The 19,589-nt window shown below is 40.7% G+C and overlaps 2 protein-coding genes across 2 annotated transcripts; both read left to right on the forward strand.

Moving 5' to 3' along the window:
• The first annotated feature begins 5,934 nt into the window (after positions 1-5,934).
• Positions 5,935-9,017, forward strand: LOC309706102 (nuclear factor 7, ovary-like). The gene is made up of 2 exons (XM_082532337.1): positions 5,935-6,573; positions 6,677-9,017. The coding sequence occupies exon 2, from the start codon at positions 6,694-6,696 to the stop codon at positions 8,080-8,082; it is 1,389 nt and encodes a 462-aa protein (XP_082388463.1). The 5' UTR covers positions 5,935-6,573; positions 6,677-6,693; the 3' UTR covers positions 8,083-9,017.
• An 822-nt stretch (positions 9,018-9,839) lies between these two features.
• On the forward strand, positions 9,840-17,690 carry LOC309707397 (uncharacterized protein; the record flags this gene model as incomplete). Its single annotated transcript, XM_082534705.1, has 4 exons — positions 9,840-9,864; positions 16,142-16,490; positions 16,576-16,858; positions 16,950-17,690. The coding sequence occupies 4 exons, from the start codon at positions 9,840-9,842 to the stop codon at positions 17,595-17,597; spliced, it is 1,305 nt and encodes a 434-aa protein (XP_082390831.1). The 3' UTR covers positions 17,598-17,690.
• Positions 17,691-19,589: the final 1,899 nt, after the last annotated feature.

The following is a 19,589-nucleotide window of genomic DNA, read 5'->3' on the forward strand; positions in this document are numbered from 1 at the left end:
TGTTATGTGTAAATTGCAAAGTAAACCTTCTTATCTTTGTTGAAGTTTCAGAAAAATATAGTAGAGAGAATCAAAGCATCAGAAAGAATGTCATTGTTTTTTCAGGACGTGAATTTATTTTAGTTTTTTTGGTCAACATGTCCCATCACAAATCTCCCACTGTCCATATGCTGTGTGATTAATAACTAAGTATGTAATTTACTTACATTTCTATGGCACTAGATTACTACAGTCGTCCTTGGGGCACTTAATATTGTGAGTATAGACCTGACAATATTAAAGACAGAAGCCGAACCAGCCTCTATAAGCACCCGTCAGGCAGTACTGATGGGAAAAAAAGCCTAAAAAAAATCCCGCTCAAAAACATCAGGAAGGGCAGCCATCTGCCTCACCTGGTTGCGGTTAAGGGAAAGCAAAGAAAAAAAATGTCTGAATTCTCTGTTTTACTATTATCTTTTCATTTTATTTACAGATAAGCAGAGGAGGAGAAATATAATAATACGAGCCAAGAAATGAAGGTTTCTCAGCAGCCGGTTTCTTTGAACAGCAACACTGTAATAACAGTTTAAGGCACCATGTATTGATCACAGATTTCTACTGTGTTATTGTTGTACTTCTTTTAGCACAATAGGACTGGTATCTTCCATGTGGCGTGAACTTAATGTAGAATTTTCAAAGAACTTGAATAAGTGTGGATCAATATGAAATATAAACGTATGTGACTGCAAGTCATCCACTGTTTTATCTCACAGTAATTAGACAGTTTCACTTTTCATCTCTTTTTACATTCTCACTCATACAATCTCTTTTGTCACTACACTCTCAGTGGGAGAAATTACTGATTTTCCCATTCAGTTTAGTATGTAGGACCAAAGACAATCAGTGGTGACTACAATTCTCCATTTGATACTTTCTATGTGTTAAATTTAACACTAACACTAACCTGTATATTTTATAATCCAGAATCTCAGTAGTTAAGACGGTCTATTTCATGGTAACACCATTTTTCCAGAAAAATGATGAACTGAAGGCCTGAAACAAGAAGCAGTGTGAGATAAATAAGGATCGTATTAAACTGTAAATCATACAAAGCCAAGTTAATAGAATCAAAAGAATAAAAATAAAGTGTTGTGAATTCAATTTAAATACTTTCTTGATTCAACAGGTCCGGCAGTATTCAGCCTGGGTGTGGGTTGTGAAATTAAACTCAGCTTAAATGTTGAAACCAAAAATAGCTTTCTCACACAGGGCCAGGTGGCTTTGGGTAGGTTTTTTCCCCTCTAAATAAATAACATTATCATTTAAAACTGCAATTTGTATTTACTTGGGTTATTATTGTCTAATATTAAAATTTGTTTCCTGATAGGAAATATTTAAGAGTGACTTATTTGCAAAAACTAAGAAATCAGGAAGGGGTTAAATATTTTTTCACAGCACTGTATGGAGCTGGGAATGACTGTTGATCTTGCCTTAATGATGCATGCTCCCCATGTATCACATTGTACTGATATTAATGCCTCAATCTTGGATCAGCAAGGACAGTTATATGGTGAGTGACTGTAATATGGAAAGTTATTTGTTGTTGTATATTGGCCATGTATATTAAAAATTATAATAAGCACAGTTGTTTTTGCTGTTAACTTACTTTAATCTACAATATATCAATAAAATGCATAATGTCACACATGCAGCTCAAAGGATGTTGCTAATTAAAACAGCAAGCAGGGCATTTGCTCTCGCTTCTGTTACAGTTTTAGTTTTAGCTTTCATCATGTTTTATGTTATTAAAGCTTACATTATTATTACTTTTTATTTCAAGTTGTTTTAATAATCAAAATTATTGCCACGGTTAGTGAAGCAAAACGTGTGAGGACCCAAGCGCAGACACACGGAGATGAGGCAGGATAAACAAAAAGCTAGCCTTTATTGTTGGATGCAAAAACACTTCAAAACAACTAACGAAAACCTAAACTGGGGACAGCTAGACATGGAACTGGAAACATAGAACTACAGAAAACCTGAAACCTCGAAACGCTTGGAGAGATACACATGGGATGATGAGCAGAGGTATGCAGAGATAACGCAGACGATCTGCCGAGGAACAGAGGTCAACACGCACAGTATATACACACAGAGGGAAACGAGGAAATGCCACACAGCAGGGAGACACAGCTGACACTAATCAGACAAGAAGAGACCGGGAGGAAGCAAAACAGATTACACTGACATAGGACATGGACTTTCAAAGTAAAGCAGGAAACACACAAACATGGAGGCAAGGATGACAATGAAGACAGAACACAGAGGCCTGAAACGTGGGACAGGAAGGTGTAGACATAACACAGAACACAGGGGAGGCACATGATCAAAACCTAAAGACTAGAAGTCATAATATAGTAAAGAACGAGGGAGCTGGAAATACTGAAAAATGAAACCAAGACACTAGCAGTGAAAACTTATGATGAAATCAAAGATCAATAATAGTACAAAACTCAAAACACTGGGTCGCAGACCCAGGACTGTGACAGTTATTATCCAAATTAACCTTAAATCGTAAAAGGCCATTTAATCTTTCAACAATATCAGCAGCTGGCTGCCATTGTAGCTCACCTGATTGAGAAGTTCTCCCATGTACTGAGGATTAGTCATTATTGCAGAAATACAGCTATTTCTTATTAACTGATGACAGCAGTTCTCCTAAGTGAAGGTCTAGAGCAAACAATAGTCAGGCTAAATTTTAGCTGTGTTGCTGCTGTAATGTAAAAGTGACCACTGAAAGACTCTACAGGACGTATATTGTATGAAACCTGCGGGTTGGCACTTTGGTGAATGTATTTGTTTGAATTATTGTCATTTATAATACAATATTCAACACTCAGTTTGCCCCTGCAGAGAATCAAGATTCTGTTGTTGTTGTTTATGGAGTGCATGCTTTCCTATTACAGTTTTTGCCCGTTGCTTGAACACTATAAACCCATGCTCAGACTAAAGTAACACAACGTGAAGCTTTTGTTACCATACCTTAAACAAAAGCGCTGCTTTGCACCCCTTTATGCAACACTCCTACCCCTTTATGCAACACACATGGTCCTGCATGCTACACTCTATTTCATACATAAGACACTTCGCTCACAAAATGAAATCTCAGGGTGCCATTCGGAAAACACATGTATCCAAAATACAAAACACATCGGATAATTGCAACCACTCAAATACACACCTGAAGGCACTTACTTGCAAAACCGAACACCAATTAGCCAACTACAAAAAGCCCTCAGCGTAGCCATTTCAAGAACTTTGCAAGCATGGATGGAGGGAGAGCAAGAGGAAGAGGAAGAGGTAGAGGAGGAGGAGGAAGAGGAGGAGAAGGCCGAAGAGGCCATGAACGGACCCATATTTCTGATGAAATAAGAGCAACTTTGGTGGACCATGTCATCAACCATGGCCTGACTATGAGGGAAGCTGGGCAGAGAGTCCACCCACATCTAAGCCGCTTCACAGTGGCATCTGTAATACGAACATTCCGACTAGAAAACAGGTATGTCTTCACCTCCATACCTTCTGCTCTACTCAGATGGTTTCATAGCACTGTTCTACAGTATATCACATTACCATATCAAGTGTACGGGGTGCTAATGCTCCTTTTGCAGCCAAAGTGGCTGATTCCTTATATTGAAGTACAGTGTTGTACAGTGGATGACACAGTACATACAGTAAAGTACTGTAAGAAAAATAAGCAAACTGATGACAATATGTGGTTGTATTCCTCCAGAATGACCCAAAGACCTTCTGGGGGAGGACGGCAACGCCTGTTCACACAACAGCAGGAACTTGCCGTTGTGGACCTAGTGAGGGCAGACAATGCCATCCGTCTCCACCAGCTACGACGGAAAATACTTGCAGACAGGCGAGTGTTCAGCAACATAAACCATGTGAGCATCACCACCATCAGACGCATCTTGGGTAAACTCAGCATCACCATGAAGCAGCTCTACAGAGTCCCATTCGAGAGGAACAGTGACAGGGTCAAAGGACTTCGAGCTGAATATGTACGGGTACGTGTAACTGTCCCTTACATTTACAATAGAGTATTGGTGAAGTCCAGTAGCAGCTGAATATGTACCATATCAGTACCACATGGATCTATTCTGAGAGCTACACAGGTACCTGTGTGATGGGGTGAGGGTGCCGTATGTGTAGCACTGTAGTACAGTGACATGTTCCCCTTTTTTTCAGAGAATCTCGGCCATGGATGGAGCTGCACAGCCTCATGAATACATTTTCATTGATGAAGCTGGATTCGACCTGAGCAAAACAAGACGACGGGGTCGTAATGTAATTGGCCAAAGGGCAATTGTGCACGTCCCAGGGCAGCGCGGGGGAAACATCACATTATGTGCCGCCATATGCCTTCGAGGGCTTCTGCACCATCATGCAATACTGGGTCCATACAATAGCCAACACATACTCACATTTCTAGATGCTCTCCATGATATAGTTGTACAGAACAGAGCAGATCAGCCCAGGTTTGTGGTGATATGGGATCATGTCAGTTTCCATCGGGCTGCTCTGGTCCAGGCCTGGTTCTCCAACCACAATCAATTTGAAGTGGTATACTTGCCCCCTTACTCACCATTTTTAAACCCTATTGAGGGTTTTTTTAGGCTTGGAGATGACGTGTATATGACCGCCAACTACATGCCTGCATGCCTCTTCTGCAGGCAATGGAACAGGCCTGTGGCGACATTCAGGTGACAGCAATCCATGGATGGTTTCGACATGCAAGAGGATATTTTCCCCGGTGCCCAGCGGGAGAGGACACTGCTTGCGATGTTGATGAGGTCCTGTGGCCAGACCCCAACAGACGGCGGGATCCATGAGCCCACTTATGCACAATTGTCATGGTTTTTTGTGTTTACAGTATAGTGTTTTTTCTATTGCAGTATTATTGTGTTGTGGTTTTTTTTTTTTGCTTTATCTGAATTCATGGTACTGCGATGTACACTATTGAGTAGGTCTATTTGCGTTTTTGGTTGTTTGGAAATGTGTCTCCTGTAAATATGCCTTCTGAATAAACAATGGAAATCAAGGACTGCAGTGTTTTATGTAAAGAAGACTAGTGTGTTCCCCCTGATCTGTAAGTGTTTGCATATGATGCAAGTATGTGTCATTTTGTCAACAGAGTTACATTTTGACAGAGGAATGTTAGGTTTTGACAGCAGAGTTTAGGTTTTGGGAGTGGAGTTTCATTTTGGCACAGATGTGTATGGTATATTTCCCAGTGTTGTGTCGTGTTTACTTGTGTTTAGAGTTTTGGCACAATGAGCGACGTTTTGCCAAATGTGTTCAAGCAACGGGCAAAAACTGTAAGAACTAATGAGTTTTGTAACTTGTTTATAGCCAGAGTGAATTTGAAAAAGGTCTCGGTGTGTGACAGATTAATTATATTTTTCTTATTTACGTTATGTTTTGTATTACAAGGTGTCAACGGGTCTTGTGGACGTAGTTTAAGTTTGTAAATCTGCTTGTAAAATTACAGATGCTCTAGAGGCGAAGCTTAAAAGAATGTAGAGTTGGCAGCTGGTCCCGAGTAACCAGTAACCAAGCCCTAACTGACGAACTGACAAATCATTGCCCTTTATCTACTACAGTCAAGGTAAAGAGAGCATTGTTCTCTTTGTTTAAATTACAAGTGAATAGAAAAGTCAGAACATGCACAAGTTACAATTACAGCTATCTTAACTAACAACTGTCCGTCAGAATAATCGTAATGTTTCAATGCATGAATTTACATGAATCTTCAGATTCCATTACAGCAGCAGTGTTTATTTATAAGAATATAGTTTTATTATAAGTTTATTTATAAATTAAATATGAATAAATATAAATAAAATTCATATTTGTAGTAAAGTCAAAGTATGTTTTAGCATCAAAATAGAGTTGAAGTATCTAAAGTAAAAGTACTCTTAAAGCAAAAAAAATCTTAAAAGCATGCATACTCTTATACAATACAACAGATCAAACATATTAATTAATTAATTTGTATATAAAGTGGATCATTTTAATTATTTATATACTGCAGGGCAGCTTTATTTATATTATAGCAGCACAATAAATTTGTAGATATATGTTTTCAAAGCTTTAAAATAAATGGAAAGTGCTATATTTGTATCAGGAAGTAGAAAGAAGCGTAGCAAAGAAATATTACACATACATCTATCTATTGTGATGTGTAACATATTTGATACATGAGATTTTATGCATTTTTGAGGCCTCTGCATCATCAGTGGGATTTTTTTCCACCATTGCAGTTGTACCAGAGCACAAAAGCTGGGTTTCCTCATCTGTGAAAGCATCAGCAAAAGGACAAAGCCAGAACAACAGGGTGAAATAAAACTCCACCCCATTGCTGACTTACTCGACCTGAGGCAACCAATAAAAGTGAATTCACAGATTCATGTGAGCAGTTGTGCAGAGAATACAGACACACATTGACAGATAATTACTTTCGCTATCAGCATAAACTACGAAGTCTGCTCTGGAAACGAGCTGCAGAAAAGAGCGCCTGATACTGTGAGTACTAGAATGTTTGTGGAGGTCATTGAGGGGGGAAAAAGATTAGGTGGGTAAAGGAACTTTAAGATTTTTTTTATCTGTGTATCTGCTCTGCTTAAAGCGTCTTTCAGAGAGAAAATGACCACACAGTCAGAAGACCATCTCTCCTGTCCCGTCTGCCATGACATCTTTGAAGATCCTGTTATCTTGTCATGCAGCCACAGCTTTTGTAAAGCCTGTCTGCAGAGATGGTGGCTTGACAAACCAATAAAGCAATGTCCGGTTTGTAAGACGATATCTTTACAGAGTAATCCACCCCGTAACCTGGCTTTGAAGAACCTATGTGAGGCGTATTTACAGAACACAGAACAGAGAGCTTCAAGAGGTTCCCAGACACTTTGCACTGTGCATTCTGAGAATCTCAGGCTCTTCTGTCTGGACCATCAGGAGCCAGCGTGTGTTGTCTGTCGAGATTCAGCAGTGCACGTCAACCACAGATTCAGCCCCATCAATGAAGCTGCGCACACTCACAAACAGGAGCTCCAGGAATGTCTGAAGCCTTTAAAGGAGAAACTGAAGCTCTACGAGGAAGTTAAAGGGAAATGTGTGCAAACTGCAGAACACATTAGTGTTCAAACCCAGGAGACAGAAAAGCAGATTAAGCAGCAGTTTACGAGGCTTCGCCAGTTTCTACAAAACGAAGAGGATGCCAGGATTGCTGCTCTAAAAGATGAAGAGAAGCAAAAGAGTCAGAAGATGAAGGTAAAGATTGAAACTCTGAGCAGAAAGATTGCAGATCTTTCAGGCACAATCAGAGCCACAGAGAGGGAGGTGAGAGCTGAAGACATCTCTTTCCTACACAACTACAAAGCTGCAGTGAAAAGAGTCCAGCAGCTATCCGTGCTTGATGTTCCTCAACTGGTCTCAGGTGCTCTGATTGATGTTGCTGAACACCTGGGTAACTTGTCCTTCAACATCTGGAGCAACATGAAGGACATTATTTCATATACTCCTGTGATTTTGGATCCAAACACTGCTCATCCAGATCTCGTCTTGTCTGAAAATCTAACCAGTGTGAGACGTGCAAGGAAACAGAAGGTTCCCGAAAACCCTGAAAGGATTTATCTCTATCCTTCCGTCCTCGGCTCTGAGGGCTTCAACTCAGATATTCACAGCTGGGATGCTGAAGTTGGAGACAGTCCAGTCTGGGCACTAGGAGTCTTTTCGAGATCTGCCAACAGTGAAGACAAAAAATGTAACTTATTAAAACTTGTTTTCTGTGATGGTGAGTACACAGCAAACTCCAGTGACGGCCCCCCAACTGTTCTCTCAATAAGAAAGAGATTTCAGAGGATCAGAGTTCATCTGGACTGGGCCAAAGGAAAACTGTCATTCTCTGATCCTGATACTGACACACACATACACACCTTCAGACACACTTTTACTGAGACACAGTTTCCATATTTTAACTCAGTGAATCCACACCCTCTAAAGATATCACAACGTCCTCTCCATGTAGTTATGTAACGTGTGTGATGGTCGTTGTTGACAATAATCTTTCTTCTTTCACTTTGACACACTTCATGGATTAGCAATGATCCCAGCAGAAAGAATGTAGACCTGGCTGTTGATCCTGTGCGACCAGTAACCCGTCAGGAACCTCTTGCAATTGTACCATAGATTCTATAAATAAGGATGTAACAACTATCATTGTTTGGTGGACTGAAGCAAACCTAATAATATAATACATGACAAACTCCATCAATTTTCTTCTGCTTATCCAATAAGCAAAAGGAGCATTATGCTATATTCAATAATAAGATTTCATTTCTTTTAATTAGTGAGAGGGTTATTTTCCTGACGCAGCAAGACGACTTGTTTGGCACCCATTAATGCAGGTTTAAGGGATGTCAGCATTAAAGCCCTTTCACAATAAAATGTATTATGCACTGCACTGACTACTAGGTTTGAGGGGACCCCCAAAAAAGTTTTTATGATCACTCATGGTTTTTATGTGTGCTATAAATGCCCACTCCTGTCACTCTGCATTTCTATTGGTCATGTGCATGTATGTCCACCAATGTGTGGTCAAAGTGTTCCCCACCTGGCTCGCTTATGCCACACTGCAGTCTGCTACATACAGCAGGAAACCATTCTTGCTTAAAGAATGGGTGTAACAGCAGAGGGGTACATTAGTCATGTTCCATGTAAAAGGTTTTTTAGCTTCATTTATTTTACCCAAATGTTGATCTTCATATACGGATGGGGCTTTTATCATTATAGATGTGCTCATGATAATTATTTGCATGCAAAGAGTGATCAGAAAAATATGACCCTTTATGCTTTTGCTCTTTTATTTATGTAAGGAAGTATTAAAGGAAGTAACCGTACTTCTTCGACCTGAAATTGCTAAATATCAATCTACATGTTATGGTTTGTTTATGTCTGTGTTAAGCTGCAAAGTAAACAGTGATCTGGTTATGATGTATAATGCAAAATTAAATAAATACCTGATGTGCAGATGAAACAGATTTCAGCTGACTGTCTGAACATGACTCCTTTCATTTTTTTATTCTCTTAGCACAGAAAGCAGCAGAGACCAAACTGTGGCAGCTGCATGGTAAAACTTTGTCTTTCTCTCCTTTGCTGCTCATTCTTGTCGGATTGCATTTAAGGTGACAACAGTCAGCAGAGAGCTTCGGTCGATCTGCGGCTCAGGAGATTTAACCTGTAGCTGTAATCGCTATCGACATCACAGCAGCTTCCTCCTTCCTGCTGTGCGCCTAAGTGTGTAAATGGGACAGTTCTCACCAATTACAGCACTCGTTCCACCTTGGGGGCATAGCAAAATAAATTTGGAAAGCTCTGAGAAGATGCAGAGGAGGGCAAAGCAATGTTTCTCATTGTTTCTAATTACGATTTCTTTCGTGAGTCCTAAAGAATGTGTACTCTCCATTCCATTATATTATGAAGTACATGAAGGTAATCAGTGGTCATTGTATCTCATCTAATTATTACATCCCTTTACATGTCTGAGAGATGTGACAGACTAAACATTACCCATTGATCAATCATGCTTACAAGACTTTAATGTAAACAGACAATGGCAACTTTAGGGGTGTATACAACACTGGCTGTGTTGTGTTACTCAATTTCACAGTTCTGACTAACACACACTGGAAGCGTTATTCATTTTTTGCTTCACCAGTTCTTGCAGTTGTACGTAGGTGAGTGGTAGGAAAAAAGGCGTTTGGCAGAGCGCTCTGTGCTCATACTGGTCAACCATGCCAGACTTGAGAGAGCAGTCAGGTACGACTCCACCCGTGCTGTGACCTCCCAGATGCAACATCCATGTTTTAATGTTTTATGACACACTGTGTCACCCACTGCCGGCCGCAACCTAAACCATCTTAACTGGGCTTTGATCAGGTTGATTCTGTGTAGTCAAAAACCAGCACGAGATTGACACTGCACAATCAACTGCAGAAAACAGTTACCAGAAAATTCAGTATTTGTGAATGATGATTGGTAAAAGTGAGCAGTTATATCTTTCAGCTGCTCCTGTTAATGGTCACCTCAGTGAATCACCTGCCCCTACTGCAACACTCAGCATGACCTCCTCCACTACATCCTTGAACCTCCACTGTGGTCTTCTTCTTTTCTTCCTTCCTGGCAGCTCCATATTCAAGATCCTTTATCCAATATATGCAGTATTCCTCCTTTTCACACGTCCAAACCAACTCAGCCTGAGCTGTCTCACTGATGTACCCGTTTCCAGTGTTTATACAGTATTATATTATCAACTTTTGTATTAATGGGATATAAATTTCAGCCAACAGTGTTCTCTTGCATCAGTTTCTCCCTAATGCTTACAAAAAAGTGACTGACACTTTCTGCACTCTAACAGTCGTATGAAAAAAAACGAACCCCAAAGGCTTCTAGAGATTATTACAACCTACAGTAACATTTGTTGCTGTAAATCCCTCTACATCTGTCATCTGCCTGTTCATCATTTTTCTTAACTGTTTATCTAACTATGGTTATGGGAAGTTGGAGCCCATCTCAGCTGAAACTGAACCTGAGGCTATGTACTCTCTGGACTCTGAAGCTTCGTGCTCTGAGGCAAAAGTGCTAACCACCGAACTCTTTCCGTCCATACAGAAATTATAATGTAGTTATAAAGACATTGAGTTAAGAGGAGATATGCGAGGAAGGAAAGGCTGACCTTAGACTTTACTTCATCGGCTCAAGCTGTTCTTTGGAAAAGTTGCAGCATATGGTAAGTTGCATTATTCTTTAAGTAATATTCTCATTATAAACCCGGAGCCTTCCCTCCAGCAGTTTGTAGTAGGTGTTGATGAATAATGCAAATTGCTTTGAAATCGGATTCCTTCTTCTTCTTTTCTATGATTTTCTGCCATTTCTGAGCTCTGGAGAAAATACTACAATCGAGAACATTTTTTTAGTTTATTAGCAGAAATTCCCAGAAGTCAGAAATTATTACTCAGTGGATTTATAATGGGTTTACAATACATGGGTTTACCGGCCAGTAACAACAGCACTATGGTAACTAAAGACCCATGGTGTTTTTAGAATATATACACAGTTAATTTATGTGCAGTATTAGAATAAAAAATGAGGGTGTTTTGATTATTCTACTAATGATGTCCACCCTCTGTATTTATGTATCAAACCATTCTGTTTCTCTGTCTGTCAGTTGCATTTAAGCCTTTAATCTTTATAAGCACTGTGGCCTGAGGGGCAGAGTGTGTGTTAGAGTATGTGTGCGAACAGGTGAGGCAAATAGACCGTGACAGCAATAATGCTCCGTGTAATGGAAACAACCAGCACATCACAGTGGTGGTTCATTCTGCTCTCAGCTTCAGTTTGCTCTGTGACTGTTACATTTAAAACTCACCTGTTCAGTCCTACATGGGTGGAGGTCTAATAGGTTCAAGTTGAAAGTGCATCAGTGGGCAGGAGAGCAAGACACAGCTGGATTTCCTCTATAGTTTTGAAGTCCAGTGGATTTAATATTTCTGCAAATCACCATTATTTACAGTTTTTTCTGATTGCTTAAGCACATTTTTTGTAACTATTGGCTAATTTTGCAAAACTCTTCACACAAATAAGAAAACCTGTCACCCAATAATCAAAACATTGTAGTTCTCTTGCAAAAGCAAACACAGCTAGATTAACTCTTCACACCTTCGTAAAAATGGTGTTTCCGTATCAAACAGTACACACAAGCCATCATCTACTAAGCACACAATGCGCCAACTGCACACTGATGGTATGAATACAAAACACATCTGGCTTTTGCTTTCTCTGTGCACAAGGTAGGCTATGTCAGTTTGAGCTCATACTTCTGTTATAGATCCATAAGCATAGAGGGATCCAAACTTCAAGTACTGCTGTTTATTCAAACACATCAAAACAAACACAAGTGTTTATTTCCAAGTATAGGATTATTTGCAATCGCCATAATGACTATATGGGTTACTTGGTCTGCAGTGAACATGCTTCCTCTGCCCCCAGCATCTGGTCATCTAGCAATTCTGTAAAGTACAATTTCAGTATTTTTACATCTATGGTATTGGTGTGTTTCTCATTGGCATATGGCAGTGCTACAAATCTTTGTGCGAAGTGACTGTACTAACCGATTCTCATTTCAAGATGTCCTTATGGTACTTGCTACAGTGTAGCAGCTCGAGTTAGGCTGGACCCGTTGGCCAGCTTCCCTCAGGGTCATTCCATGGTTGATTACATGGTCCACTATTGTAGCTCTGATGTCATCAGCAATTCTATTTCTTACTCTTCCTACCCTTCCTCTCCCCCCTCCTCATCTTCCTCTCCCCCCTCCTCGTCTTCTTCTTGCTCCTCCTTGTCCTTGTCGTCCTCTTCATCCTACTTCTTCACCTCCACGTCCTCTTCCTCGGCCTCCTCTACTTCTCACTCTTCCTGCTCCCTCCATTGTACTCTGCACACACAGCTTACCTGTATTATAGTGCTTAGGCTGATTGCAAAGTGAACTAATTATCTAAAAAAGTTTTCACATGTGAAAGTGTGCCAGACAGTTGGCAAATTAGTGTTAATGATAGCCATACATGTGTATACTTTTGCTAGGAGTGTGTTGGAAATTTGGTAATTGAGTGTTGTGCAGTGAATTGTGCCTACAGTTTTGCAAAGTGTGTGTTACAAAATTGCAAACTGAGTGCAAAGCAGTTTTTGTGCTTTTAGTTTTGCAAACTCAGTGAGTGGTTTTGCTATAAGTCTGAATAGTTTTAGAGATTGTGCTACAGGAATCACAGTTAGGGTTTAAGCATTCAGAAAAAACTGTAATGAGAGCTACAGTGCAAATAAGGAAAACTAGTAAATGTGGTCAGAACAAGACTCCCAGAAATAGAAGATGAAGCTATGCGGGAAGCCCACAAGAGCACAAGAGAAACTAAATTTCTGTTACATGTTTTTTGGACATGGGTTACAATACATATGTAAAGATATGTAGATATAAGTGGTTATTTGTGTCAGTGTGTTTATCCCAGCGTTTTGTTTCACTATAAAGAGTTAATAAAAAAAACATATCTATCTGTCAGTTGGCATCTTTGAAATTCAGAAGTGCCCAGAATCCAAACAAGAATTAATTTAAGATCCAAATAATGAACATTTGTATGCAACACAAATACATGTATCATTTTATGTCAGTCTAACAACAAAATATTAGCAAGCCCAAGGTGTTAACAAATGGTTCATTGAAAAGCACTTCTACTAACAAAAGGTAACTGCTGCTCACAGCTGCTCAAAGCACTGAAGCAAAGCGCACTACTGTGGAAAACTCTACAGGCAAACAAACACAGCTACTCACTAGCAGTTTAGAAACACACCTCAAGCTCACCACAGTACTGAAGCTGGCACTCACACTCTGAAACCGGGCAGCTCGTCTTCTCAGCTTTTATAGCTGTGTAGTTAATTGCTGCGTGGGCTGGTTTCTCAGGAGAAATGGATGGCAGCTGAATCGGTGGGAGTGAAGCACCGGCACACAGTAGGCCTGCTAAAGCCACAACAGGTGCAGCGTTAAACTGCCGACACTAATACAAACCATGGAATGCACAGAACATCTTTAATCTCTGCTGGAGACTCACATTACGATCCCGTGTTCTTTTAAACATGCTAGTTCCTCAATTAAACATGTCACTACTAGAATTATAACAAAAACATGCTCTTAATGGAAAATAACAACAACAACAAAAACAAGAAACAACAGCAACACTCTTCTCAATTCATCTCCACCCCTCCACCCTGAAGCCATCTAAGCCTTTCCCACCAGCCACTTCTCCTCTCTCCCTTTGCTCCCTGTCTCCTCTGCCACATGATGTTCATCCCTAAAAGCTCAGAGTTTAATTATTCAGTGTTATGGGAGGTGAAGGAGACAGTTTCATGCCCGCTCTACACGTCTGAATTAAGAATCCACCAAGGTCACAAACACAAAATGACCTGCTTGTGAGTTTCCAAGATGTTGGGTGGTTAACACAGCTCAGTCTACACTGCTTGTTAATAAATTCAGTGATCCTGTGTGCTGTGCCACTTTGATGGCTGCATAATTCATCAGAAAGTCATGCAAAGTCACTGGTATGAGTAAGTATGTGGTACATGTGTATGTACGAGGATGTATATATTTGTACAAGCATTTAAGTGAAAACAAATCCGATTTTGCTATACGCTGAACCTTTCCACACAACCTCCTTTTTACTGCTGTAGAGCTGTAACAATGCGCTTAAAGGACAAACAGAAGATCAAAACCACTCCTTTCCCCATATGGCCGGCAGGGCATTTGTATGGATGTAAAGCTTAGAAGCGACTCGCTAGCTTACCTTTTTCTAAAGACTGCTCACAAGTGGAAACACGTGCTTCCCCTGACACATTTAAATATCACCAACTGACATGCTGAGAGTTGAAAACCGATGCTTTGAAGGATCACTCGAGATTCGTCTAGTCAAGCTTTCATTTATCCATGTGACAACATGCACGCGATGCTCATGTTTAACTCATGAGCTCTGATTCGCTTTCTGCTGACCCAGCCTTTCCCTTTAAGGAACAGGGCCTTGTGCGTAACATGTGTGTAACATGGGTTCAGTGCTGGGGTTTGACACACAGATGGATCAGGTAGATGGCTGTGTTGTGATTGGTAACTTTCTTGGTAGCCTTATGTGACTTCAAATCCACCCAACCATCAATCAGGCACAGATGGCAAAGAGCCTCGAGAACACTTTAACTTTGAAAAGTCATAGCTAAAAAAAAAATTGCTGTGAATCAAATCATTTCAAATACATAGACATCGGCATATCAGCAGCATAATGTTGTGCTCGAAGCAAACAAAAACTTATCTTGAGAAACAGTTGGTGTCACTTTGTCCTACCCTTTCTAATTAAGTACTCACATCAGGCGCTGATAGACAGTCACGGATGAACATGCATACGAATGCTGTTCAGGGCTCACTTATAAAAAATTCAGCTTATATACCCATGTGCATAACATGGCATAGTACATTAGAACCAAAGCTCTGTGAAGTTCATCATTTATGAAAGAGGTATCAATATTGCAATATTGCAAATATCAAAATTTGAGCGGTGGAAAATCTTTGGTGACTGAAAACAAACACAAAAAAAAACCCTGAGAAAACAATGACTTCTAAGACAGAGCAGGTCAGCCAAAATGTGATTAAGTGATATGAAACAGGCCTGTCAGAGAATATACAAAGACAGAAAAACAAAATTACAGATAAGAAATCATGCATTAGTGTAATGATGAGCTAATACCTCTCAGTAATCTTGTCTTTGATCCAAATGACAGGGACTGAGCACAAAAACACAGCGCAACTTCAAACAAAGGACACCCCGGAGGATCCAGCGGCAGTGACTTTTCTGGCCTCAGAGCAATAAAAGTACATTTGGTACTCATTATCCATAATGTGCATTACATGTTTTTTTGTGCATGTTGTTTTTTGTGTGTGGTTGTTTCAGACTTCCTTTTAAGCTTGTACACCAGGATCCAGAGGGAGACATTTCTGTCCAGAGGAAATGTCGCTTTGACATTTACAGCATTTATCAATTTCCATAGAAACAAACAAGAGACACTGGGTGTATGAAAACATGTATAGTTTTTGGTTTGGCGTTTTTACAGTTTTTTCCGAATGCCTAAACCCAAACTGTGATTCCTGTAGCACAATTTCTAAAACTATTCAGACTTATAGCAAAACCACTCACTGAGTTTGCAAAACTAAAAGCACAAAAACTGCTTTGCACTCAGTTTGCAATTTTGTAACACACACTTTGCAAAACTGTAGGCACAATTCACTGCACAACACTCAATTACCAAATTTCCAACACACTCCTAGCAAAAGTATACACATGTATGGCTATCATTAACACTAATTTGCCAACTGTCTGGCACACTTTCACATGTGAAAACTTTTTTAGATAATTAGTTCACTTTGCAATCAGCCTAAGCACTATGAACAGGCCACAGGTAAGCTGTCCATGTGGAGTACAATGGAAGGAGCAGTAAGAGCGAGAAGAGTGAGAATCAGAGGAGGCCGAGGGAGAGGACGTGGAGGTGAAGAGGTTGGAGGAAGAGGACGTGGAGGTGAAGAGGTTGGAGGAAGAGGACGTGGAGGTGAAGAGGTTGGAGGAAGAGGACGTGGAGGAGCAAGAAGAGGACGGAGGAAGAGGACGTGGAGGAGCAAGAAGAGGACGAGGAGGGGAAAGAGGAAGGGTAAGAAGAGTACAAAACAGAATAACTGATGACACCAGAGCTACAATAGTGGACCATGTTATCAACCATGGGATGACCCTGAGGGAAGCTGGCCAACGTGTTCAGCCTAAACTGAGCCGCTACACTGTGGCAAGCATCATTAGGACATTCCGAAATGAGAATCGGTAAGTACTTTGTAGCACTGCCATACTCTAATGAGAAACACAACAGTACCATACATGCAAAAATACTGAAATTGTTATTTTACAGAATTGCTAGACGTCCAGATGTTGGGGGCAGAGGCAGAATGTTCACTCCAGAGCAGGAGACCCATATAGTGAACATGGTGATTGCCAATAATGCAATAAGACTGCATGAAATACAGCAGCGCATAATGGATGATGACACCATCTTTCAAAATATACACAGTGCAAGCATTTCTACACTAAGTCGTGTACTTGCGCGCCACAGAATAAGAATGAAGCAAATTTACAGAGTTCCTTTCGAGAGAAACACAGAACGTGTAAAGCAACTGCGATATGACTATGTGCAGGTAAGCTAGTGTCATTGGTTCTGAATTTGGAAGTGCATACTGTAGTGCTGTGCATGGGCCTGATGTGTTGCATTTGTTTCGTCTTGTCCAGAGAGTGATGGAACTAGAAGCAGATGCAATGGGACATGAGCTACTTTTTGTAGATGAGGCCGGTTTTAACCTCAGTAAAACCAGGAGACGTGGCAGGAACATCATTGGACACCGTGCCATCATCAATGTCCCAGGACAACGTGGTGGTAACATAACCATGTGTGCAGCTATAAGCCAAAATGGTGTTGTTCACCATCATGCAACCATAGGCCCATACAACACTGCACACATTATTGCATTCCTGGACACCTTGCATGACATGCTCACTGTTCAGAGACCAGAGCAGACCCGATATGTCATCATATGGGACAATGTTAGTTTCCATAGGGCTGCTTTGGTCCGCAACTGGTTTACAGACCACCCATCCTTCATGGCACTCAACCTCCCTCCATACTCTCCATTCTTGAATCCCATCGAGGAGTTCTTCTCTGCCTGGCGCTGGAAAGTGTATGACCGTCATCCTCATCAACAGGTAGCCCTTTTACAGGCAATGGAGGAGGCATGTGGAGATATTGACCAGGCATCATGTCAGGCCTGGATACGGCATGCAAGGAGATATTTTCCCCGGTGCCTTGGACTGGAGGATGTCGCATGCGATGTGGACGAAATTTTGTGGCCGGACCCAGAAAGACGACATGATGTAGGCTGATTGTCTTTTTTTTTCCTTTTATTTGTGGCATTCCTATTTTGTGTTCTGACTTTGTCTTGGTTTTGATGAGTGTGAATAAACACCAATACTTGACGTTTGGATCCTTGTATGTTTACATGACACTATGACAAAGGTGTGACCTCAAATTGACATCTGTACACAGAGAAAGCGAAAGCCAGATGTGTTTTGTATTCATACCATCAGTGTGCAGTTGGCGCATTGTGTGCTTAGTAGATGATGGCTTGTGTGTACTGTTTGATACGAAAACACCATTTTTACAAAGGTGTGAGGGGTTAATCTAGCTGTGGTCGCTTTTGCAAGAGAACTACAATGTTTTGATAATTGGGTGACAGGTTTTTTTATTTGTGTGTAGAGTTTTGCAAAATTAGCCAATAGTTACAAAAAATGTGCTTAAGCAATCAGAAAAAACTGTAAAATCTAGTGGATATTACAGTTTTTTCTGATTGCTTAAGCACATTTTTTGTAACTATTGGCTAATTTTGCAAAACTCTTCACACAAATAAGAAAACCTGTCACCCAATAATCAAAACATTGTAGTTCTCTTGCAAAAGCAAACACAGCTAGACTAACTCTTCACACCTTCGTAAAAATGGTGTTTCCGTATCAAACAGTACACACAAGCCATCATCTACTAAGCACACAATGCGCCAACTGCACACTGATGGTATGAATACAAAACACATCTGGCTTTTGCTTTCTCTGTGCACAAGGTAGGCTATGTCAGTTTGAGCTCATACTTCTGTCATAGATCCATAAGCATAGAGGGATCCAAACTTCAAGTACATCAAAACAAACACAAGTGTTTATTTCCAAGTATAGGATTATTTGCAATCGCCATAATGACTATATGGGTTACTTGGTCTGCAGTGAACATGCTTCCTCTGCCCCCAGCATCTGGTCATCTAGCAATTCTGTAAAGTAACAATTTCAGTATTTTTACATCAATGGTATTGGTGTGTTTCTCATTGGCATATGACAGTGCTACAAATCTTTGTGCGAAGTGACTGTACTAACCGATTCTCATTTCAAGATGTCCTTATGGTACTTGCTAGGGGGCAGGGATAGCTCAGTAGGTAAAGAGGTCGCCCCATGATCGGAAGGTCGGCGGTTCGAATCCACTTAACGGCTACCCTGAGGTACCCCTGAGCAAGGTACCGTCCCTACACACTGCTCCCCGGGCGCCTGCTTAGTGGGCTGCCCACTGCTTCACTGAGTGAATGGGTCAAATGCAGAGAAAAACAAGTAATTTCCCCATGGGGATCAATAAAGTATCCATTATTATTATTATTACAGTGTAGCGGCTCGAGTTAGGCTGAACCCGTTGGCCAGCTACCCTCAGGGTCATTCCACGGTTGAGTACATGGTCCACTATTGTAGCTCTGATGTCATCAGCAATTCTATTTCTTACTCTTCCTACCCTTCCTCTCCCCCCTCCTCATCTTCCTCTCCCTCCTCCTCGTCTTCCTCTTGCTCCTCCTTGTCCTTGTCGTCCTCTTCATCCTACTTCTTCACCTCCACGTCCTCTTCCTCGGCCTCCTCTACTTCTCACTCTTTCTGCTCCCTCCATTGTACTCCGCACACAGAGCTTACCTGTATTATAGTGCTTAGGCTGATTGCAAAGTGAACGAATTATCTAAAAAAGTTTTCACATGTGAAAGTGTGCCAGACAGTTGGCAAGTTAGTGTTAATGATAGCCATACATGTGTATACTTTTGCTAGGAGTGTGTTGGAAATTTGGTAATTGAGTGTTGTGCAGTGAATTGTGCCTACAGTTTTGCAAAGTGTGTGTTACAAAATTGCAAACTGAGTGCAAAGCAGTTTTTGTGCTTTTAGTTTTGCAAACTCAGTGAGTGGTTTTGCTATAAGTCTGAATAGTTTTAGAGATCGTGCTACAGGAATCACAGTTAGGGTTTAAGCATTCAGAAAAAACTGTAAAAGCAACTTCCACCAAAAATTCAAACTAAAAATTGT

This window comes from Aulonocara stuartgranti (genome assembly GCF_965226115.1).
Source record: "Aulonocara stuartgranti genome assembly, chromosome: 5".
Lineage (NCBI taxonomy): Eukaryota > Metazoa > Chordata > Actinopteri > Cichliformes > Cichlidae > Aulonocara > Aulonocara stuartgranti.